Source organism: Gracilinanus agilis, chromosome 1 (assembly GCF_016433145.1).
Source record: "Gracilinanus agilis isolate LMUSP501 chromosome 1, AgileGrace, whole genome shotgun sequence".
NCBI lineage: Eukaryota > Metazoa > Chordata > Mammalia > Didelphimorphia > Didelphidae > Gracilinanus > Gracilinanus agilis.
The window spans coordinates 719,908,033-719,932,542 of record NC_058130.1 but is presented as its reverse complement, the minus strand read 5'-3'; the positions used below and the strand labels follow the sequence as shown (position 1 = coordinate 719,932,542).

The 24,510-nt window shown below is 40.7% G+C and overlaps 2 protein-coding genes across 2 annotated transcripts in view; both read left to right on the top strand.

Annotated features, from left to right (window-relative positions):
- SUGP1 (SURP and G-patch domain containing 1) overlaps positions 1 to 14,156 on the top strand; it is a 57,854-nt gene extending 43,698 nt beyond the window's left edge. Inside the window, exons 9-14 of the mRNA XM_044671462.1 lie at positions 4,351 to 4,457; positions 5,423 to 5,600; positions 10,096 to 10,202; positions 11,324 to 11,469; positions 12,514 to 12,643; positions 13,512 to 14,156. Of these exons, the coding sequence (XP_044527397.1) occupies positions 4,351 to 4,457; positions 5,423 to 5,600; positions 10,096 to 10,202; positions 11,324 to 11,469; positions 12,514 to 12,643; positions 13,512 to 13,538 (695 nt within the window). The 3' untranslated portion in view covers positions 13,539 to 14,156. The remainder of the gene's footprint in view (positions 1 to 4,350; positions 4,458 to 5,422; positions 5,601 to 10,095; positions 10,203 to 11,323; positions 11,470 to 12,513; positions 12,644 to 13,511) is intronic.
- Positions 14,157 to 21,455: 7,299 nt separating this feature from the next.
- The window catches only part of HAPLN4 (hyaluronan and proteoglycan link protein 4), a 46,181-nt gene continuing 43,126 nt past the window's right edge, over positions 21,456 to 24,510 (top strand). Inside the window, exon 1 of the mRNA XM_044685311.1 lies at positions 21,456 to 21,550. Within this exon, the coding sequence (XP_044541246.1) occupies positions 21,456 to 21,550 (95 nt within the window). The remainder of the gene's footprint in view (positions 21,551 to 24,510) is intronic.

The window sequence follows — 24,510 nt, the reverse complement described above, 5'->3', positions numbered from 1 at the left end:
CAGAGAAGCCTCATTGAAATTTTATTACAAGTTTGAAGTCAGCATAGTTTTTCATTATTTTCTCTAGAATCCCTTATGATGTCACTGATATAAATGTTCATCCAACTTTTTCTTGAAGTTTCCTCTAATAAAGGAACTCAATACATACTGAGGTAGCCAAGTACCACTTAGCTTTGGTACTTAGGAATTTTAATTTTTATGGGAATATAGCCAGTTGATTAAACACTAGAGAACTGGACATAGAATCAAGAAAACCCACTTTCACATTCTGCCTCTTGACACCTACTAACTATGTGATGTAAGTCACTTAACTTTTCAGACTCTGGCAACTAAAAATATAAGTTGTAGAAAAGTTACTGCATTTTCATTGATTGAGGAAGTTTCCTTACTAGGAGTTCTTTTCCTAATGAAATCACTGATTCAGATCCTCCTTGCCGCCCCCTCCCCCTCCCCCACCCCCCGGAAAATTTTCACTTCAGGCCTAAATTTGTCTTTTTTTTTTTTTTTTTTTTTTTTTTAAACCCTTATCTTCTGTTTTAGAATTTTTTCAGTTCTAAGGCAGAAGAAAGGTAAGGACTAGGCAATTGGGATGAAATGATTTGCCTAGGGTCACAAAGCTAGGAAGTGTCTGAAGTCACATTTGAATCTAGGATCTCCAGTCTCCAGATCTGGCTCTCTAATTACTGAGCCTCCTAGCTTCCCCTTTTCATCTCATTCTTGAATAGTATGTTCTTCAGTCCTCTTTACTTTTCTGATTGCTCTTTTTTTTTTTTTTTTTTTTTTGTAAACTTGCTGCAACTTGTCTGCTCTTCCAAAAAATATGATACCAGAAGTGAAAACAGTACTGGAGATATAATCTGTTCAGAGCAATTACAGTGAAACAATCATTGAATTGAAAAACTATGGGTGGTTAGAGGACTTTAAGTGGCCCAAACATGAAAGCCCTGGCATTGTTTAAAGAATGGAGAGTGGTATCCAGTCAAACCAAAAAGGGTAGGAAATACAAAGTGTTAGAATGCCTTCAATGTCAGGCTAAGTTTTTCTTGTTAATCATTTTATAATCCTGAAAAATGATAATTCTGTGCATGGGAAAAATGAATACAGCATTCACAGGATGGATTGGCATGGGAAAAAGAGGGGATGTAGGGAGAGGAGTTAGGAGATTTTCATGATAATTCAAAAATCTATTAATAATGACCCATACTATGAGAATACCATTAGAAATCAAAAGGGGATGAATTCAAGAAAGATTTTGGAAGCAAAATTCATGTGATTTGACAAGAAGATATGGTTGATGTTTAAGAAAGAGTCCAGATAAATTTGACATCCAAGAAAGAAGCCTGCCAACGGCCCCCCCCCCCAAAAAAAAGACATCTATGACTTATAGATAACTATATTCAAATGCCAAATATGAGGTGACTTAGAGATCTCTCCCTCCTTCCGGACCATCTTGAGCTTGTACCCAACAGGGTATGGTGGGCTTGGTAGTAACTTTTGGTTAAAGGCTTATGGTCAAAAGATGTAAACAAGATTTGATACCACCCTAAACTGTAACTTTCTTAGCTAATCCCTGTGAGTTTATAAAGCAAACTACCCCTTTGACTTATTAACTCAACACTAATGATTATATTATGAAAATAAATATAAAGGCAAATACTACTGTAATCATAAAAGGGGGTAGGGGGGCTTCACACTCACATTAGTTAGAAATCAAGATGAAACTCAGGCAGGTTTTGACATGTTCCTAGATTTTTGCCAATACTGATACCAATCTATAGCATACGATTTTAAGCATCTTCATCACATGGAAGACATTTGTAAACTTTTATGATTACAGTAGTATTTGCCCTTGCATAGAGGTCTCAAAAATGCTGCTAGAACTGTCATTTGAGCTCAGAAAATATATCTGCTGCAATTTGTGGAAATAGAGATCTCCCTTGTTTTGACTTTTGACTACACAAGAAGTACTATAAAGCAGTTTGACAGTACTTATGGTTCAATCAATGCTCATTGTCACCCAATTGACTTTACTGCAGTATAAGTTTCAAGACATTTAGTGTCTGATAATTGTGATCGAGAGTGGTATTTTTCATTCAGAAAAATTTTAATCTCAGTTTTGAGCTAAAAAGTTTCCTTCTTGTTTTAAATTTATGAGTACACTGATAAAAAATCACAATATAGCAATACATGTGGCATAATTCTGCACATTATATAATTGCATACAATAGCTTGTGTGCTGAACGGCAATGTATAGCAATGAGAATACCATGTAGACTCTCTTTGGCCACTATTCAACTCTGCCTTGACAGTATGTAAAATGAATTGGTATATAGCTCTGTTTTACTAAAACTATTTATGAATACTTAAATTTGAATTTCATAAAATTTTTGTGTCACAAAATATTGTTATTTCAAATATAAAATACATTCTTAGTTTTGGGTCAGCCAGGCCAGATTTGACTATCAAGCTGTAGTTTGTTGAACCCTTCATTATTTAAAAAAAAAAAAGAAGAAGAAGAATGAAAAAAACAGACAGCTCAGCAAAATAACCAACATTCTAATTTGATTATACAAATATGCCAGATCTGTCGTTAGATGGAATATTCTACTCCTATAGTGTCCCAACTCTGCAAAGAACGAAGGTATAAACAGCTCTAGGCAATTGGGCCCACAACTAAGGTGAAGCCACTTATTATCTCACTTCTGGACTGTAGAAATTGGTAGATCAGCCTGCTTCAAGTCTCTCCAGAGGCTATCAGATTGATCTTCCTAAAAGTATACAGGTCTTACCATCTCAAAAATCACCATCTTCCCCTCCCCCACCTAGTAAACTTCAGTGGCTCCCTATTGCTTCCAAATTCAGGTACAAAATCCTGTTTGATATTCAAAATCCTTCATAACCTCGCTGTTTTTTTCCTTCCCGGTGTTCTTATTTTCTGCCATATAACTCTTTAATCCAGTGACATGCCTCTTAAAGCCTGTCCCAACCCTTCTTAATTCTAGTGCCTTCCCTCTTAATTATTTCCTCTTCATCCTGTACAGGGCTTATTTGTATGTATTTGATTGCTTGTCTTCCTTTTTTAGATTGTGATTTTCTTAAGGGCAAGGATTATCTTTTGCTTCTTTTTGTATCCCAAGAGTTAAGCATTGTGCTTGACACATACTAGGCTCTTCATAAATGTCTATTTACTGACTGACTCTTTCTAGTGCTTGTTGTTTCCCTTTCTTTTATTAAACATTTATGAAGTGTTTATTATGTGTAGTTCACCATTCTGGGCCTTGTGAGGTGGGATGGAAAGGTGACTGAAACTGAACCTAGCTTTAAATGTGTTTACTGCCTTGTTGGGAAGATAAAGACAATTGCTAATTGTAATACAGCTTAAGATATGACATTGCATAAGAAGAATGAAGAATGCTGTGAGTTTAGATAAGGAAGAGCTCACTTCTAGCTAAGGGACATGTGAAAAGGTTTCATGGGGGTTTGAAGATGGCAACCAAGGACAAGGGGAGAAGAAATCTCCACTGAAGTAGTGGTGTTAACGTTCTCTAAATTTAACTCCCTGGGGCAAACCTGATCACCCTATCCTAGTTACAATTTTTGTGTGTATATAAAGGCACAGAGATAGGGAGAGTAAGTGACATTTTGAGGAAATGGTACATAGAATCTTCGAAGGGGAATGGTGCAAGAAGACTAAAGAGATATGTTTGAATTACATCTTGTACCTCCTTGGATGCCAGGCTAAGCAGTACAGTCTTTATTCACTTGGTAATAAAGGGCCAGTAAAGAACTTTGAGGAGTAATGTGCTCACACTAGTACATTTATGTTTTCTAACTAACATTAGTCTTGGCAGAGATTTCTGGTGCTCTTTTTCTCCCTCTCCCTTTAACTTTGCTTTTATCTCCCTCCTTAGCCTGTGAGCTCCTTGAGAAACGGGAACTTTTTACCTCTCTTTATATCCCTAGTGCTTAGCATAGTGCCTGGCATATAATAAGAGATATAATGAATGTTTATTGACTGATTTTTTTCAGAATTTACTTATGATATGAAAGATACCTGGATAAAGAGGCATTGAGAGAATAATAACTTAAACATGCTTTGGTTTTAGATGTGTGTTTCTTTTTTTTTTTTCCCCAGTTGAGCCTTATAGCAAACTTGTAGCATAGCTAGTGCAGAAATGAGAGCTCATTAGGGAAGAGTGGTTGTGCTCAAGTTCCCAGGATTAGTCAGTAGTCAAATCAAGGCTCAAACCTGAATCAAGTAGAGCCTTTATCTACTTGAAATGATTATGATTTGGGTCATGTCTTCCTGACCTTTAAGAGTAATTGAGTACTCAGTGTTTTCTTTTACAGTTCAGGATCTCAAAGGGCTTGGTTATGAGAAAGGAAAACCTGTTGGCCTTGTCGGGGTGACAGAGCTCTCTGATGCCCAGAAGAAGCAGCTAAAGGAACAACAGGAGGTAAGCCTGGAAGGAGAACCGAGTCACTTTCCCTTGCATGTGGAGTATACCAGTAATAGTATACACTGACATTTCTTTTGTACTTCAGAGTTTGTAAAACCCTTAACATGCCATACCTCAGATGGACTTCTCTCCAATTCTAAATCCTCAGTTGTATTTCTTTGTCCATAGATGCCATAGTTAGGAGGAAAACCCTAATCTATCCTGAGGAACAGTCTAGACCAGTGATAGGCAAACTTTTAAAAGAGGGGGCCAAAGGAAAGGAAATGCTCATCTGTCAGTCTGTTTCTAAGGCAACTCTTTCCGAAGTTTCATTGTATTATATCCTATTCATTGTATTCTTCAGATTAGGAATAATGTCCCAGGGCCCAATAGAATATTTCAGGAGGCTGCATCTGGCCTGTGGGTCATAGTTTGCTCATCACTGGTCTAGACTAAGAATGTTAAAAAAAAAAGGTTGAGGACATTGACAGGTTATAGCTCTCTAGGAACACTGATTAGTGGGGAGCTCCTTTTGGGTCTTGAGGTAATCAGGCCCAGAGCAGCTCAGGAAGGGCATCACTCTGTAAGGGTAGTCAGGACCAGCATTATTATCTCTGTTTACATGTGAGGAAGCAAAGAGTCAGAGAAGAAAATTGACTCATTGAAGGCCCAACTCTTGAGAACTAAAATCAGGATTCAAACTTAGGTCTCGTCTCTTCCCTCTAGCAGATAAGCAGTGAAGAGAGTATCATCAGATTTTCTATATTAGGACCAACTGTGGAGGGTCTTGAAGTCTACTGCAACTCCAGGGTCATGGTGGGAAGACAGGTTGTGACTCTTCCTTAACAATGCTTTCAGATGTTGATCATAGCCTGTTGGAGACTGTTATCCAATTTCTTATTTTTCTCTGATTATAGTAGCTTGGCTAGTTAGCCTGGTAAGTATCATAGGCACTTGGTGAACCTAATGCTGTCTTCTTCCAGATGCAGCAGATGTATGACATGATTATGAAGCACAAGCGGGCCATGCAGGACATGCAGCTTATGTGGGAGAAAGCGGTCCAGCAACACCAGCATGACTATGACAGTGATGAGGAGGTGGACAATGAGCTGGGAACATGGGAGCATCAACTGCGTCGGATGGAGATGGACAAGACACGAGGTAGATTTCTGACATAGAGATAGAGGTTTGGCCTAGGGACCATCCACGGTTTTGGGGGAAATTAGGCTTTGATCCTGATACAAAGAAAGAGGCAATCATGAAGATTTGGATACAGTTTGGAAATGTTGAATTTGAAGAAAAGACTTTTCTTGATGTGATTGATATCCCTGTCTTTCTAGTATCTGACAATTGTCATGAGATAGAGGTTTATTATTCTTAGTCCCCAAAGAACTAGCTTGTCAAAGTTATAGGGATACATATTTCAGCTCAGTATAGTGAGAGAGAGAGAAAGTTAGGAGATGAGTTTGCAGAGAGAGACTGGTCACGTGCACAGAACTTTTTAGACCCCATTTTGGAACATGAGGACTTCTTAAAAGGTGACACATGGAGCTCTCCAAGTAAGTGATTTGATAACAAAGTGTTAAGTAGGGGTTTCTTAGATTAATTAACTCAAAATAGACAAAGAAAATAAAGAATTCCCTTTCACATACATTACTAAGAAGTATTTATCCCCACTTTCCTTGAAGACTTCTAGAGATGGAGGTTTGGAGTAAGAACTGCTTTACTACTTCCCATTCCACTTTGGAACAGTTCTTTAGGAATTCATTCAGGGCTATAGGCACAACTGAATAAAATGGAAATGTATCATGTGAAGAAATTTTGAGGAATTGAAATGATTTTTCTTATCAGTATAGGAAACTCCCACTAGCAGTGCAGATTTTAGTGGCTGCTTTGAAATTTTATAGTCATTGAGAGTTGCCTTGGGTAGTGAAGGGACAAGTGACTTGCCCAGGCAAATTGTTAGAGGAGGTTAACTTTTTATCCATTATATCTTACTGCTTCTATTTAAGAAAAATAGTTATTTGAACTATTTTGCATATGTAAATATCATGTTTAAGTTACATTTGCAAACACTAACAAATTAGTAGGAATTACTAGGTAAGGAAGATGACATGAAAGGAATGAGTAGCCAGTTTTAGGGAGTGTAAATAGTTCTATAGTGATAGTATTTGAATGCAATGTAATATTGTCTTAAAAGGCAGTAGATATAGTGGTGAAGGACCCCACATTAGGAGTCTTAAGACTTGGGTTTGTGTCTAAGCTTATTCATTTCTCTAAATTTCATTTTCCTTAATAAAAAAAGGATAGTAATATTGGTCCTATATATTTTATAGAAGCATTGTGAAGAAAGAGCTTGGTAAACTGTAAATCACTATTATATTCCCCAAACCCTAAGTACATTGTATGTGTGGGTTATTATGCCAGGCACTGGGGATAGAAAGACAAAACAAAAAACCATCCCACTTCTCAAGAAGCTTACGTTCTCAGGAGGGGACACTGTTTATACAGGTAAAGTAGGGATAGTAGAATTTTGAATCTCATAAATTGCTTTTTTTCCCCTTAATGAGTGTTTCATAGCTGTTGATGCCCAGGTTAGTGGATCACTTCAAGCAGTTTGTCCCTTGACATCTTACAGAAGAAATGAGTTGTAAAGGACTGTGTGAATTGCTCATCTAAACCAGGATGGGCAGAAGTTCATTCAGTAATTTCCTAGAAGTATAGTGTCAGGACTAAAAGGAATTTTGGAATTGATCTCTTTGAATGGAGATGATACTCATTCCTTTGTCCTTAGTACTAGCAAGGTTTAAGATTTTCACCTCATAGCATTTCATACTTTGTCTCCTTTTGGAACCTTTTCTCTTTTACTGCCTTCACTAGCCAGGAACCAAAAAGATTTTTGTTAAAAAATCCTTCTATTGGGGGCAGCTGGGTAGCTCAGTGGAGTGAGAGTCAGGCCTAGAGACAGGGGGTCCTAGGTTCAAACCCGGCCTCAGCCACTTCCCAGCTGTGTGACCCTGGGCAAGTCACTTGACCCCCATTGCCCACCCTTACCAATCTTCCACCTATGAGACAATACACCAAAGTACAAGGGTTTATAAAAAAAAAAAAATCCTTCTATTCACAAAGGTTTGCAACCTCTGGATCATCCTTTGGTTGCCAATTCTTGTCATTCTACCTCCACAACATATATTGCCTTCCTCTACTCACCGACCTGACCCTATTTCCAGCCCTTGCTACCTCCTGCCTCAACAATTGCAGAAATCTACTGCTTGGTCTGCTTGTGTCCAGTTGCTCCCTAGTCCAGTCCATTCTCCATAAAAGCTACCAAAGTCATCCTTCCTTTCTCCCTTTGTCTCTCCCTCCTTCCAAATTTGAACCTAGGACCTCCCATCTCTAGGCCTGGCTCTCAATCCACTGAGCTACCCAGCTGCCCCACAAAGTCATCTTTCTGAAGTGCATGTTTGATCATGTCTCCTACTTAGAAAATTCCAAGATCTTCCTGTTAACTCTGATCAAATAGAAGCTTTTCTGTTTGGCTGATAAAGCTCCTCCTAGCCTCTTCCCATCTCATCTTTCCAGCCTTATTGCACACCACTCCTCTTCTTTCTCACTGTCCAGCCCAGTTTATTTTCTTGCTAGGCTTCACCTGTCTCTATACTTTTGTACTTATTATTATTCATGGGATGTCCTCTCTCTGTCTCCTTGGTTTCCTGTTCCTTCAGGATTGAGTTCAGTTTCCTACTCCGCTGCTAGAGCATTCCTTCTGTAAAGGTTAAAAATTAAAGGGTTGGACTAAATTTATAAGAGTGCAGTCACCGGGAATTATTACTCAAGTCAGAATGACTTCTGGAGAAAGATTGAAAGTAAGGAAATCAGAGAGATTACTCCGGCCTGGTCCAAACCAGGCAGGGGTTCAGAGACTCCAGCAAAGGGGACCCAGAGGTAAATTAAACAAGGGTTTTAGCCATGAGGCTAGTACCTCCAGGAAAATCCAGGAAAAGGAAGTCAGTCTTTTTTGCTCACACACATGGTAGTTCTAAGGGAAAATTCAAGAGCAGTCTGAGATTCCAAGCAGGAGCTCCTCCAGGGTCAAGTTGAAGGCCAAAGACCTCCTCACAGGAAGTTCTTGCCACTTCTAAAGACCATTCCTTTCATCACTTCACGTGCCTTCCTCTCACTTACAGCTAAAGCTTTGCTTAGGACCGCCCAGAGGGCAGTCAGTCAATTCTGGTTTGTCACCAACTATCGCACACGTGGGTCACAGACCTCCCCCACTTAAGGATAAGTGGGGTGTCTATGCTTTTGGTGATTAAATATAAAAATGGGCAGGGGAGAGTTAATCCCATCTTCACACTTCCCAAAGTAACCTTATGTCCATTTTATATATAACTGTACATTTATGCTTGTTGTCTCCACTATTAGAATATAAGGTCTTTGAAGGAAGCAGTTGTTTTGCCTTTGTCTTAATATTCCCAGGGCCTAGCACTCTTAAGTGACTAGTAGTCACTTAATAAATGCTTATTGATTATATCTTATTTATTTAGAGGCAACTAAATGGCACAGTAGATAGAACCCAAATCAGAAACACCCGAGTTCAAATTCAGTCTTAGTTAATAGCTCTGTGACCTTGGACAATACAGTTAACCTTTGCTTGCCTCAGTTTCTTCATTTTTAAAATTGGGATTATAATTACACCTACCTCTTAGAATTGTTGTAAGGACCAATTGTGATCATTGTAAAGTGCTTTAATCTTAAGGCACTATATAAATGCTATTATTGTTGTTAAGAATATATTACATTATGTAGGCATTCAATATGAGCACCATTCAAAAATTCCATACTAAAAGAATATTGAGTCCTAGAATATTAGAAGCAAAGGAACCTTAGAGATCAGCTATTCTAACTTTCCTCATTTTATAAATGGGAAATATTAGCTTAGAATTTATATAAACCCTTTAAGGTTTGCAGAGCAGTTTGCATATATTACCTTATTTGATCCTTAAAATAACCAAATCTTACTTGAACCTTACAAGAGAGTAGGATCTAGTATTATCCCAAGAAACTGGGGTGGAGATGTGTTAAATGACTTGCCTTGTGTCACACGACTAGTAAGTGTTTGAGGCAGGTTTGGAACTCAGGTGTTCCTGACTCCAGCACTAACACTTAGCTGCCCTAGAAAGCAGGAAGAGCAGGGAACTTGTAAGTCACACAGCTTAGTATGGTTAGTGATAGAGCAGGTTTGAAATTATGCTTCTCCTGTCTTGTAATCTCATCTTTACTAATAAATGAATCAGTTGGAGGGTTTTCCTTTGGCAGAATTTGTTGTGGCACATCAGCAAAGCTGTTAATTCATATTAATTAACCTGGCTGCACAGTAGAAGTAGATATCAAAATGAGAATTTTCCTATTCTAGGTTCTAGTAAAGCTGATGCACCCCTGCTGTGAGAAGGACATCTAGGCTTATCCAGAAATCAAATGAGATATTTGTAAAGCACTTAACATTGTACCTGGCACATAGTAGGAGTTTAATAAAGGCTTATGCCCTCCCTCCCTCCTTAAAGACTGTATATGTGATGATAGGGAGGGGCCTCGGTTGATTTTCTTTTCTCCATTGGGCTAGGAATGTCCTAACTTTTGCCATATCTCTTTATAGAATGGGCAGAGCAGTTGACTAAAATGGGCAGAGGAAAGCACTTCATTGGTGATTTCTTGCCCCCTGATGAGCTGGAGAAGTTCATGGAGACATTCAAGGCTTTAAAGGTAAGGGAGAAATAATAAGTTGTTTGCAAAGCATTTTTATGTATGATCTTTTGTGCTGTGCTAGAGAGGTGAGCCACACTGACCAGGCCTTGCTTGGTCCTTGTTTTCCTCAGCGCCTCTAGCAATCTAATCAACTAAGGCCAATAATCTGGTTCTTTATTTCAGAGCACCCCCTTTTTGAAAAACACAAGAATAAGTAACACTCACTTCTTTTATCCTAGTCATGAGTGAGCTGATCCAGAGGAAGACAGAAGATTTCATACTATAAACTAGTTAAGGGAAGAGATCTCAGACACTATAGGAGGGGAATTTCCTGTGTTGCACATGGTCCTAAATGAATACAGAAGCCCTGATCTTCAAGAACCTCTTTCTGAAAGATGATGATAAAAGTTAATCAAATGAGTCATAAAAAGTACTTGTAGTTAGGATATTGAGCCTCAAGCTAAATGGAAGGACAGTGACTAATAGGTGGATCATCCCTGTGCCCTCACTCCCTCTTGGCTTCTTCAGTCTGCCGACTCTGGTGCATAATATACACAGTTTCATTTTACTGCCTAGTAATTGTTTTTTGAAACCTTAGGGAATTTTCTCTGTTAGTTAGAACTAACTGGAGCTGTTAACAGGTGTCTGGCAGGTAGCATATATCAGAAAAGTCTGACAGAAAGCTGAAGCCCTCTTGAAATCATTAATATATGCAGTTTGAACAAAGGGTGGAATGGTCCTCTTGTTAAGTGTTCCAAATAAAGACCTGAGTCTCTTAACTAGAGAAAAGTTAATGGCCAGTTCCCTTTTGCTATGGAGAGCTATCTGTAACTGAAAATATCCCTCCTAGCCAAGGCCCACTGGAAAGTGAAACTTATAAAGGGGAGTCACACAGCGTTTTCTTCAGTAGTCTAAAATATAAATGGTCTCCTAGACTTAGACTGTTAAAACAACAGGGGACCTTAGAGATAATCTAATTTAGCCTCTTTGTTTTACAAATGAGGGAATCCTAAATCTTTATAAAATAAGAGAATAATCTTGCTGAATGTTAAAAAGCCATTTGAGCCAAATCTCCAGGCTTCCAGGCCAGACAAAACTTGTTCTTTCACTTCAACCAGTAATATTTGTCATCCCTGCAGGAAGGCCGTGAGCCAGACTACTCAGAATACAAAGAATTCAAGTTGACTGTGGAGAATATTGGCTACCAGATGTTGGTCAAGATGGGCTGGAAGGAAGGGGAAGGCCTTGGCTCAGAAGGGCAGGGGATCAAAAATCCTGTTAACAAGTAAGTAAATGGCTTGGATGTGCCCCCCTAAGTGGTCATCTTTCACTTATTTTTATCACTTACTATAGTGCTACAGAATTGCTGTCTTTCCCATTGTTTCTGTCCCCCACTTAGTACTCACTCAATATACACTTGTTAGCAGCTACTATAGGTGAGCCACTGGGCTTTGCACTGCATGTGATGCTGACACTAATCTCTTTTCAAAGAAGTTAAAATGTAGGCGACAATAATACACGGGAATTTATCAGAGATATACAGGGGATACGTAGGCTATACATAAGATAACACAGGGATATACCAGAGATACATAGAGATACCCAGGTGATACCTGGAGATACATAGGTGGGATGCCTACAAATGGTGAGTGCATGAGAAGAAGAGAGAAATGCTGGATATTCAGGTCCACAGGTGCTTCATAAATGTCACTTCCAACTGGAAGACTGGGAAGGCTCTGTGGGGAGAGATGGCAGTATTTGAGCTGGGCTCTTAAGGTATGGAAATGAAAGGAACTATATTTCTCGTAATGGGTCAGGAAAAAGTAGCAACACATAGAATTTAACTCTTAGATGGAAGTACATTTTTTCCTTAAAGAATCAGATTTAGTCCTTTCCTTGGCTCTTTTAGAGTATCTTTAAGATTTTTGCCTTTATGTTGAAATTTACTGCCCATGAATTTCAGCTGGAAGAGACCTTATTAGAGGTCAGAGTGTAACTTGCCTGCAGTCACACAGCTAGCTTATGACAAAACAGGAACCAGATCTTCTGTCTTGCAGTTTACAACATTCTAGTATGCCATATTGCCTCTTATTTTTTTTTTTAACCCTTAACTTCTGTGTATTGGCTCCTTGGCGGAAGAGTGGTAAGGGTGGGCAATAGGGGTCAAGTGACTTGCCCAGGGTCACACAGCTGGGAAGTGTCTGAGGCCAGATTTGAACCTAGGACCTCCCGTCTCTAGGCCTGGCTCTCAATCCACTGAGCTACCCAGCTGCCCCCTGTATTGCCTCTTCACTTCATTCTCTTAACCTGTGTATGGGTTTCTTTCTAGGGGTACAACGGCAGTGGATGGAGCTGGATTTGGCATTGACCGGCCTGCTGAGCTCTCTAAAGAAGATGATGAGTATGAGGCATTCCGTAAAAGAATGATGCTGGCCTATAGATTCCGACCTAACCCGCTGGTATGGTGATCTTTTTAGGCAAAGCAGATTCTTCTCTCTAGCCACTCTTCCATATCTACTCAATGCATCAGAGTTGTAATAGTGTTTTACTTCTCATCAGCCTGGCAAGTCAGGTATTTCAAGTAACATTCCCATTTTTCAGCTGTGCGTTTTGACATAGGAACACAATTATAAGCCTCAATGAGGATGCTAGCTTAATTTTTCTGACTCCAGTGTTCCTTCTCTAGTAGGCTGCCTCAAACTCTCATCAAATAGAGAACAATCATATTTGCTTTACCTACTCTGAAATTTACATGAGATAATGTATTCAAATGTGTTTAGAAAAATACAGAGAACTTTGAAAAAGGAGATTGTTTTTCAGCAAGCCAGGGTATAGTTCTATATGAAATATGCACATACCTTCCTGCTAGGAGGTTTCCTTTTTTCCTGATCTCCTTTTTAAGTTTCCATCTAGCAGCCATGGTCCAATTACTTAGAATAGACTATGATGGACAACTTACTTTGAGGTTATTTTTTAACAGTGAAGATTTGATTCAGTGTTGACACCCAGATAGACCAAGTATTAACAGATTCCCCCCATACAAAATGGAACTACAGTTGATTTAGAAGAGACCCCATCATGCTTTGTTTTAAATGTGAATTTCTCATGGACTGAAGTACACATTTCTGTTTGACTCTAGCCCTAGGATGTTTTCAGATGCACTCTTCCGGGTCAGGGGAAAAGTAGGGCTTTGTCTTCCTTTCATCCTCAGTTTTTTAAAATAATATTCATTTTTAGTTGAGGTCTCTTAATTGGCTAACTAGATGTAATTGATGTAATTATATCTGTAAATATTAATATTCTTTTTTCCCCCTTTTTTCCCCACAGAACAATCCTAGAAGACCTTACTACTGAGTATTTTCCAAAAAAAAAAGTATTTTCAGTACAAATGTAATTTTACTGTGAAATGTTATAGAACTGCATTATCCCCACCCCCACCCCCTGTCTTTTTTTTCTTCTTCATTGCAAATATTGTAAAATGTATTAAAAGTCACAGTACTCTCCTTCACCCAGAACAGTGTTGTAGCACCGTCAGAGGTGGGCACACAAACGTAACAAACAATTCCTTGATGACAGCATCTTTGTGAAGGTGGTGGTGTCATAGAGGAATAAAAGAGGAAAGATGAAAATGGAAACTTCCATAATATCCTTTCCAAAGGGAAACACCAAAGAATTCATTAAGAATCCACTGATATTCTCTTGAGGGATACCTCCTTGTGAGTGATAAAGAATAGTTGGATTAGAAACATAAAATGTCTAAGTTTGGTTGGAATGTAGAACATATATAACATGGAAAGCTTCAGTGATCTGAGAAATCTAAACTATCCCTCTCATTATACAAATGAAAGAACAAAAATAAAAACCCGAAGTCCAGAGACTAAACCCAATATCATTCAGCAATTTAATGCCAGAGCCAGGACATATTAGAACCCAGATCCTCTATCATATGTTCTAACCTGGGCTTAGGTATTGGGTTTACCTTGAGATAGTTGTCCTCACACTAGGAGGCCACAAACTCACTGTCTCATCTTCCCAGCCTAAGTTCCCCTACCTAAGATCCTGGTCAGCAACTTGGACCTTGCCTGCTCCTAATTCTTAGGGGGAGATCTGGAATAGCCCAGCACCTTTCTTTGAATCCTTGAACAAAAATGGGGCTCTATACCTCCAGAAACTCCTGGGGGATACATCATTATTTTTCTACCTCCTGTGAACATGGGGCCACCTGCAGGTTCCTTCATGACTCTTTGTGAGAAGCTCCCACTCTGACCAACTTGCTCATCTGAAGGAGAGCTCAGGTTCCCCGAACAGGAAAATATTTTATGCCTTACACTTTACACAAGGGGCCTAATTAGCTTCCTCTCTAATCTAGTATTTAGGGTAGTCAGAGCCCTTGAGTATGTTTAATCTCCAGTTATTACCTCCTGAAATCCTATTTTCCTCATGGTGAGATTTTCCAAATTGTTATGGTGCTTGTCTTGTTGGAGAATACATTTTTTTTAAGGGTTCAAGACTGAACCTGGTACTCTGATAAAATCAGCATGTTTATGCATCTTAAGGCTTTTCCCAGTATTTTCCTTGAGAGCTCAAAGTGCCAGTTCCCTACTCCCAATCCACTGGGACCAGTTAATTTACTTTCTAGCTTCTTTTTCATAAAAGAAAGAAGTCAGACTAAGTAGGCTCCAAGGTCTTTTTCAGCTCTACTAGTCTACTTTCTTAAATGCCTTACAGTTCTCACGTTCTGTGCTTCAAAATCCTTTCCAAGTGAGCAGAATTTCCACTTCAGGGATCTGGTCCCAAGATTCACTGAGCCTTAGATGAGTCTTTCAAGATGGTGAAATAAGCCCTTAGGAGGGGCCTGGTTCTCTTCCTGAACACTTTTATTTCTGAGCTAAGAGGAATCTTGGCATGTCTAGCCTACTTTTCCATATACTACCCCACTAGCATTTGTCTAGTTTTTGGCTACTTTCAAGCCCTCCTTATATCTTTGAAACAATCAGCAAGCATTTATTAAGCACCTATTATGCCAAAAATGGTGCTAGGTACTGGGGAGATAAAGATAAAAATAAAATAACTCTACCTTCAAGGAACTTATAGTTTTATCAGGAAAAAGCAACATGTATGCATGGGGGGAAGGGCATAGGAAGCACTAAGGAAGGTTTCATGTAGCAGGTAGCAGCTCATGAAGGAGTTTTGGGATTCTAAGAATCCATAAATATGTTGGAGCTAGGTTGGGAAGGATTTTTTAAATGGAATAAAGGGCAATCTTCATTTTTAAAAAGAAACCAGATGGTCTTAGGTCAGAGACAACATGATATAGTTGCAGACAAACCAGCCTGGACTTAATGATCAGCTCCTCCACTTGCTTTATTTTACAAATGAGGGCACTAAGGCCAAAAGTTGACTAGTTACTAGCCTAGAGCTAGGATAAGAGCCTTGTCTCCTGACTGCACTTGGTTGATGTGGGCCAAGTCTGCTTACCTTTTCCAGAGGTTTTTTTCTGTACCTGTAAAATGCTGCTACAACCTCCTGTCATTATTGTGATGATCAGTGCCATGTGAATATGAAAGGAATCCTGAAATCTGCTTGTGATAACTTCTTAAAGTGTAGACCTCTGACCCTATTGAACCCAGACTGTACCTGATGAGTAAGAATACCCTTTATAGTGTTCCTACAGCTCTTTCTAGTTTTTTATATTGTTATGTTAGAAAATTTTACCTTCTATCAAGCCACCATTTGCCTGGGTATTGCCTGTCTGCCCATTAGTTTTGTCAGCTCGATCCCGGTAGAACAACTCTTCTTTCTTCCAAATGACAGGTCTTCAGAAACTTGGAGAGAGGAATCATTCTTTCTCTTTGCCAAGCTAAATGTCTCCAGCTTACTTCACCTGAACCTCCTAATGGCCTGTTTTCTAGTCCTGCCCCCATATCTTGTTCACTCTCCTGTGTTCTGTTTGTCAGTGTCCTAACTAAAATATGATTAGAACTGATCTGGGATATTACAGGTGTGGGATGCCCAATCAAAAGCTATTTGCCAAGCATCTACTACATGCCAGACACTCTGCTAGGTGCTAGGGATACAAAGACAAAAAAAACGAAACATTCCCTTGATCTACAGAGTTTACATTGTAGAGGAGGAGAGCCAAGGACAGCAGAACTACCACCATCCTCATTCTGGGAACAAGACCTTTCCTAATGCCTCCTTGGATCAGCATGTTTGGCCATCCTGAATTTCCAAACCCATTACCCCTCACCCCAGTTTAAACCATCACCCCCTTGTCATTGGTAGATGCTTGTGCTTTAGGAACTATATTTTCTGTCCCCCTAGGGTCCAGCATAGGACTACCTGTACACAGTAGGAATCAATATTTGTCAAGTTGAATTTTTGTGTCACCCTTTTGGGCAGGAAAACTTGATTTTCTTTCTGAGGTCCTAAATGTTGTAATATAAAGCAATGAACATGATGTGGGACTCAGATTATAAGAAAGGGAGTCCCTGAGAGAAGGAAAAGCAGAGCAGCAGTGAGGGACTTTTGGGTACCCTTCAAATCATACCCCACAGGAAGTCACTTCCTCTTCCTACAAAGAGCTGGATGTCTGGTGACATGTCTCAGTCTCTTTCCTCATTCTGTCTTTGAAGTCAGGGCATTCTGGGCTAAGCCTCCAAGGCTCCTGAACAATTTCCACTAATTGGTATGGTAAAGCAGTGGTCTGGGCAAAAGTGCCTAGGTCTCAAGTGCCAGTTCCATCTCTATTTTGGGAAAGCCTCACTTGGTTTTCTCATCAGTGAAATGGAGATAATCCTTGGCCTACCTCCTTTATTGATGTTGTGAAGCTATTGGTTGTGCAAGGGCATTATAAACCTTTAAGCTCCATATTCATGATGTTACCAGTAATCACAATAATGTTCTTGAATAAGATAGCAACCAAGACTCCCGTATCCTTAAACTCTTAGAGTAGGAGTGTCCCTTTTTCTTTCTTTACTGTCTACAAAAGGTTTCCATCTCTACCTAAAATGTGCCAAACTGGTACTGCCTTGGTGGCCACATTGTTTTTCAGGACCCTCACCATTGTCAACTATAACATTTGATAAAAGTAAATTGGATGCTGAGAATCACCTAATAGGAGAATTAAGGCATGCAACACATTGCTTAAATATCTATACAAAAATACGTGAGAATCTTGAGGGAAGAGGTTTGTTAAAAAATGTAATGCTATCTTTTTTCCCCCATCATTTTCAAATATTCTCCTCCCCTTTCAAGCCATTCCTTTTCACAAGGAAAAAAAGGTTGGGAGAACAATTTAGCAAAATTTAACACATTAATCGAGTCTAGCATTATATGCTATATTCCACATCAGCAGTCCCCTGACCTCTGCAAAGAAGGGAAGGAGGTACTTTCTCATTGTTTCTTCAGGGACAAGCTAGGTCCTTATATAAAATAAAGGGTTCATTAAAAAATTTTTTTGTTCTTTTTACTTACATTTTAATTGCATTTGTTACTTTCCTGGTTCTGCTTCCTTCATTTTACATCAGTTCAAGTAAGTATTTCCGTGCTTCCTTGAATTCTTCATATTCATCATTTCATATGCCACGGTAACATCCCCATACCATTACATTTATGTCAGAGAAGCAGCATGCATGGTATAAATGATCTTGGTTCAAGTCATGTCTCTGACACATAACCAGCTGTATGAACCTAGACCATTCACTTTAACTTTTCCATGTTCTGGGCAACTCCTTAAAATTATTCATTGGAGATTAGGTGCCTAGCAGTATTATTGGAGAAACTTGCTTATAGCAATGAAGGACAGGTTCAGTCCCTCTCATATCAAAAAAGTGAGCATTTATTAAGTGCTCACTGTGTGCCAGGCAGTCTACTACACTGGGAGTTTACAAAGAAAGGCAAAAACAGTCCCTGCCCTCAAGTCACATCCTTATGGGAGAGACAACATTTACATAGACTGGGTACATAGCAGATGAATACAGAAGTGACCTTAGTATATGTATGCCTAGTAGTGGGACCTTTGGGACAAAGGGCTTTGAACACTGTAGACATTTTGTTAGCATAATATGGAATTACTTTATAGAAATTCAAAGCTCTACCTGCAGTATATATCAGTCAAGCATTGAATAAACACTTAAGCCAGGCACTGTAATAGTGTATAGGGTTTGAAATAAAGGCAAAAACTCCCCTCAAGGAAGTTATTCTACTGGGGGAAACAATTTGTAAATAAAACAACCCTTCTAATGTTGCCTGTTCCCATCTTTTGTGATATTTGCCAATTTACAGAGTGTTGGAAATTTCGGAGGAGTTTTGATTTGCCTTTGTTTCATATAATAGAGATGATCTCTTATCTTTTGTGATTGCCCTTATCAGAAGGGATAATTTTGAACTCAGTATAGACTGTGGGATAGTTAGAATTTTAATAGGTCCTTGAAAGGAAATAAGGATCTTAGCAGATACAAATATGAAAAGCTCAATGGTCTAGATATGATGGTAGTGAGGGGGATATGTACATAAATGCACTGGTGTAAGAAAAGGCAGAATGAAATTGTGGGGGTGGGAGATAGTCCAGTTTGGCTAACATGTTGTGAACATGAGGTAAGTCTAGAAAGACAGGCTGGACTCGGGGTAGAACGGATGGGTGTTAAAATATTAGCCTAATTTATGTTATATGCCAAGAAGATACAGAGCTGTTGAAGATTCTTGAGAAAAAGTGATCTACACATGACATTCAGAGTTAGTTCTGGAAAAGACCTTGGAGTCTTCAAAGCCCCTTCATTTTAAAAACCAGGAAACATTCCCAAAGAGGTCAAGTGACTTGCCTACATAAATCTACCAAGGCAGAATTTGAACATAGGCTCCTCCACCTCCAAATCCAACACCTTCTATGACACTGAAATGAAGATAACATTGTCAAAAGTTGACTGGAGAAGGGAGACTCAATAGCTAAAAAAGAGCATTTAGTATAATCCAGACATAAGCAAGAGAATCCCTTCTTTCAAGGTGTTTACATTCTAGTGGGAGGCAGAAATATATTAGTAAATTATAAGACGTCTGCTGGAGAAGGAAATGGCAAACCACTCCTTTATCTGCCCCAAAATCTCTGAATGGGTTCAGTGAAGACTTGAATATGATTGAACAGAATAGTCCTAAGTAAGGTGATGGGTGTCTGAACCAGCTGGTGATAGTGATTGTTGAGGAACTCTAAAATTTCAGAAGTGTTTATGATCTTGAATGGGAATAAGAAAATTGCATTTTCTCTAACCTAGCAATTTTATCATTCCTTTAGTTGAGAATGGAGGCAAACTTTTGAGGAGTGCCCCTTATGCTTTACCAGACTGCCAAAGGGATTGGGTCCAAAAAGGTTAAGATTTAGGTCCATCTGCTATAGATAAGAAGAAAGCCCTTGCCCTCCCCCAAGAACTCTACTACCCCTTTTTTTTTCTATTGGAACAAGGTCCAGAGAAGTGCATCCCCTCCCCAGAGAATTGTGATTCATGAAGAACCTCCTGTAGGATGAAAGGAAGTTTAGGGGAGCTCACCCAGTCTCCTACTTATTCATGAGTTGCCCAGAGCTGTACTTCCTCACTGTACAGGATTGTTTCTTATCTATGGACCAGTCAGGAACTTGGAATCTGCCCTCTCTTGGGCAGAAGACCACTGAGTGGGGAGTAATAGAGCAGGCCATTTCAGCACCCCGGTCAAAGCTCAGGTTGCCCCACCCCGATTATGACCAGAACTAGAATATCAGTCTCCTGACTGCCAGTTAAGTGCTCTTTCTATCAAATCATACTTCATTCTTGTTCAAGGTCAATTTCTATAAACCATAAAATATAAGACTAAGAGAAGGAATTTTCAGGCTGTTAATTAGGAAATGAAGGCATAATATGACCATCTAGGGATAAGTGGACTTAAAAGTCTCTAGTTTGGCTGGCCTCTGGGTAAAAAAGTCTGTTTTTTTCCTGCATATGGTTAACTATAGGGAAGGACCACCTGGTACAGAATCCCATTTTGTCCAGAAAAAATGTACTTGGCTCCTTAAAAGTGATATCCTTAGGGGCAGGTGGGTAGCTCAGTGAATTGAGAGCCAGGCCCAGAGACCGGAAGCCCTGGGTTCAAATTTGACCTCAGACATTTCCCAGCTGTGTGACCCTGGGCAAGTCACTTAACCCCCATTGCCTAGCCCTTACCACTCTTCTGCCTTGGAGCCAATACACAGTATTGATTCTGAGACAGAAGGTAAGGGTTAAAACAAAACAAAACAATATCCTTGCAGCTTTCCCCAAAAGTTTGGAGAGAACTCTTCTGTAGGCATCAAGCTATTTCTGTGTAGGATGGTAGAACACCTCTTTATCAATCTTGTTAGGAGATAGGGGGCAGTATAAAGATGAAAGACATCGGTCTCAACTTCAGAATCCTTTTGTTGTAAGGATTTGCAAAGAAAAGATGGAGGATAAAGATCTTGTCTTATTTCAGATCTCTTCATGGAAATAAACTAGAAGGTAGGTGATAAATATCTAACAATTGATGTGTAAAACGTGAATAGCCTAGATATCCTAGGGCTTGCCCATTATGGGATTTCATGACCTTTTAAGATAGACATGGATGCTAGAAGCAACTTCAGGGATCCACTAGTTCAGTTCTCTCGTTTTTCAAGTGAAGAAACGGTGACAGATCTCTGGTCCAGTGCTCTCTCAATTAGGGCAAGTTTGTTTTGTTTTGTTTTGTTTTGTTTTAATGAAGCGAATGACCTATTTGATGGCTTGGCCTGGGAATGCCGCGTGGCCTAGAGCTGTCCCCAAGATCATTTGGGGCTACCTTTTCGTGGTATCCCTAGGTTGGCGTGGCCGGCGGGGCCGGGGCTGCGGCCGGGAGGAGGGTGGGTGTGGCCGCGGGAGTCCAGGACACAGTCCCTTTAAAGGCCTGCCCAGATGTCGAAACCTCGGGTCGAGGGATCGAGGCCTGCCGGAGACGTGTGCCGGCGACCTTTGCATGGGTGGAGTCAGGGCCTCGGGCCGGGAGCGTTAGGCTCCCAAGCTGACAGCTCAAGGAGGAGCCAAATCCTGATGATAACCTGGGGGACCCACCCGAGCTAGAGTGGGGAGCCGGGACGGACGCGGCAGAACCCCGAAGGTGAAAACGAGGCTGCTGGCTGGCGGATAGGACAACGGAGCACCCGGAGAACGATCGGATCCGACCGCCCAGACCCGCAGCCTGGCCAGGTGGCGTCTACCTTCTGCCCCGCCGCCGCCACCAAACCGTTCTGCCGCTATGGAGCTCCCCGCAGTCTCCGGAAAGGTCCTCGCCTTCTCCCTTACCGCCTTCCCTGTTTGCTACACCTTGAACCACCTCTCGGAGCTCTCCTAGTGAGTGCCGGGCACAGAAGTGGGGGTGGAGGCGGCGTGGAGGGGAGGGGACTGACCCAGCACCTGGTCATTATGAAGGAGGTTTTTTTAAAGGGAGGGAGGGCCGGAGGGGGCTCCGTGGAGGCCACTGCCAGGGCTGTGGGGGATGGAGCTAAGCGCTGCAGGGGATTGGTGCTAATTCTGTGCTGGCCTCGAGATTCTGGGGCTCCTGCTTTTTCCAACCCATCTCCCCCCACAGGCCCCTCCTCCAATCTGGTGGGAGGCAGGAAATTCATTCCCTTTTCCCTCTTTTCTAAAGAGCCTAGCTCAATTAGTAAGATGGATAGTTTCTCCTTTGAGGAGGATGAAGCTGAGAGGCAGACGGAGACCATTCCGGACTCATGCAAGGTCAGAAAAGCAGGCCCATGAGAAAGATAGACGCATCCCTTGCACACACTTGAGGTGGCCACTTGGAACAATTGGTGGGACAATTTAAAGGCCACTGAAGCTTCTTTCTAATACGGCCAACCGGTGACTGATACCCAATCAGCGGGCTTCAGCATTCGCTCAGTCCTCGTGTTTGTCTGGGGGGAGACACAGCCTCTGCCTTCCGGGATCCATGGTATGGTTAAAGACTTGGATTCATTACAGACTTCCAATAGTTAGAGAACAATACAGGGTAGGTTGATTAAATGTTAAATTGATAATCACAGGACAAGGTTCATGGTAAAGATACCACCCTGTGTCTGTTACATGGGGGAACTATTCTCTCCAGGATTACTGGTGTGTGACCTTAGCCAAGTTACTGACCCTCCCAGGCCTCAGCTCCCTCCTTTTTAAATTAAGGGTTTAGACTAGATAACTCTAAGGGCCAGCTTACTCCAGTTTTATCAGCCATCAACACATTTTCATTCGGTCAGGCTTATTGTTTTGATTTTTTTTTCTGGTCTCCTGGAAGGTTCTATCCTCTTCTCTCTTGCTTAATACGTTACAATTTCCCATTTTATAGTATTGCATTTTAACCAAAGATTCCGGGGATGAATTTTTGAAAGGGGCCTTAATGATTCAAGGTAGATTTCTTCTGGCAATCCCATTCCATTGTATGATGATATTAAGGAGCTGTGTGATCCTGGACAAGTTACTTTGTCTCCCATCTTCAGTTTCCTCCTTTGTTCCTTCCTTCATAGATTTAGAAGTGGAAGAGACCTCAGAGGCCATCTAGTCCAACCCTCTCATTTTATGAGGAAATTGAGGCTCAGAGAAGTTAAGTGACCTCCCCTTACAACATTGTAAATATCAGAATCCGCATTTGAAACCCAGGCCTCTGCCTCCAAAGGCAATGTTCTTTTTCTCTATACCATATAATCCCTCAGTGAGATTGGGGAGTGGGGGTGTTTGAACTAGATCATTTATATGGGCCATCCCAGCTCTGCCATTTTATACTTTCTGACTCCATGATTGGTCTTCCTATTCCTATTATTATTATTAGCTTTAATTTCAGATAGTGGCATGAAGAAAAAGCTCCACTGGGGTTTATGCCTGCCTGCCCTATCCTGGACTAGATTGGGTTCTAGGACTTTCTTCCCTCCCACCCTTCCTTCCTTCCTCCCTACCTCCCTCTTCCCTTCCTCTCTTCCTCCCTACCTCCCTTCCTTCCTTCCTTGACCACCTCCCCCCAACCTTCTGTCTTAGAATCAATAATAAATTTTGATTCCAAGGCAGAAAAGCAACACGGGCTAGGTAATTGGGGTTGAGTGACTTGCCCAGGATCGTGCAGCTAGGAAGTATCTGAGGCCACATTTGGACCCAGAATGTCCTGTCTTTAAGCCTGGCTATTAATCTGTTGAGCCATCTAGCTATCCCTGCTCATTGTTTTCTAACTTGATGGGCCAAGCCTCCTGATCCTTCAAGTCCATGGCCCCTGCCACTATCCACCATCGCTGGATGCCAGAGTTTAGAAAGCATCTGTTGCCCTTTCCTGTCCAAGTTCCAAGCCCCCATTGTATTTCAGTCATACTTCAAGCCACAAGAATCCATATTTTAAGATTATTCACTAGTGAGTCAAGGAGAGAGAGAGAGAGAGAGAGAGAGAGAGAGAGAGAGAGAGAGAGAGAGAGAGAGAGAGAGAGAGAAAATATCTTTTCAGACTCCTTCAAGTCTTCTTCAAGCTGCTTTAGGCCTTTTTGGGTACTTCTGGCTCCTGACTTTGAGAGGGAAAGATGGACTGAGCCAACCCCACTTTAGGCTAAATGACTCTGGGAAGATTTGTGAGGAGCTGACATTCTCTCTCACATCTTCTCTCACTCTTGCCAGCATGGGTCTCCATCAATGAAGAGAGTCCCATACTGGTGGGTTTTGAGATTGGGGTTTCAAGTGTTTACTCTGTACACTGTCCTAAACCCTGGGGATAGGAAGAATGGTAGCCACAATCCCTTTCATCAAGAAACTCAGTTCTAATGGGGAGAAAATATAAATAAATAGGTATATACTAGGTATTTACTGAGTAAATAGATGGCTAAACAGGCGGGAGGCCTGAAAAAGGCCCCTTGCAAAAAGGGGAATTTGAGCTGAGTCGTGAAAAAAGTAAGGAAAACAAAAAGACTTTTCAGCCTCTGGGAGGAAGGAAAGCACTGGGGGTGGGGGGAGGAGGTTGGCATAGCCAGTGCAAAGGCCCATGGAGATTGGAGATTGAGTATCCAGTTCCAAGAACAAGCAGACCAACGTAGCTAGAGCATAGGTTGTGAGAACATGATGTATGTAGTAGATTAAAAAAGTGGTCTCAGAGTCAATAAATTCTTACTTTTAGGTCATTAAAGTCCTACCTTTGACATATGTAGTCTCTGTGATTGTGAGGGAGTCATTTATCCTCTTAGCACCCCAGACAACTCTCTGAAACCAAAAAATGCACAGCACTTCCCTCTCTACATTGGATTGGTGGAGATAATTTTCTTATATCAGAAGGGAATCTCTTACATCAATGA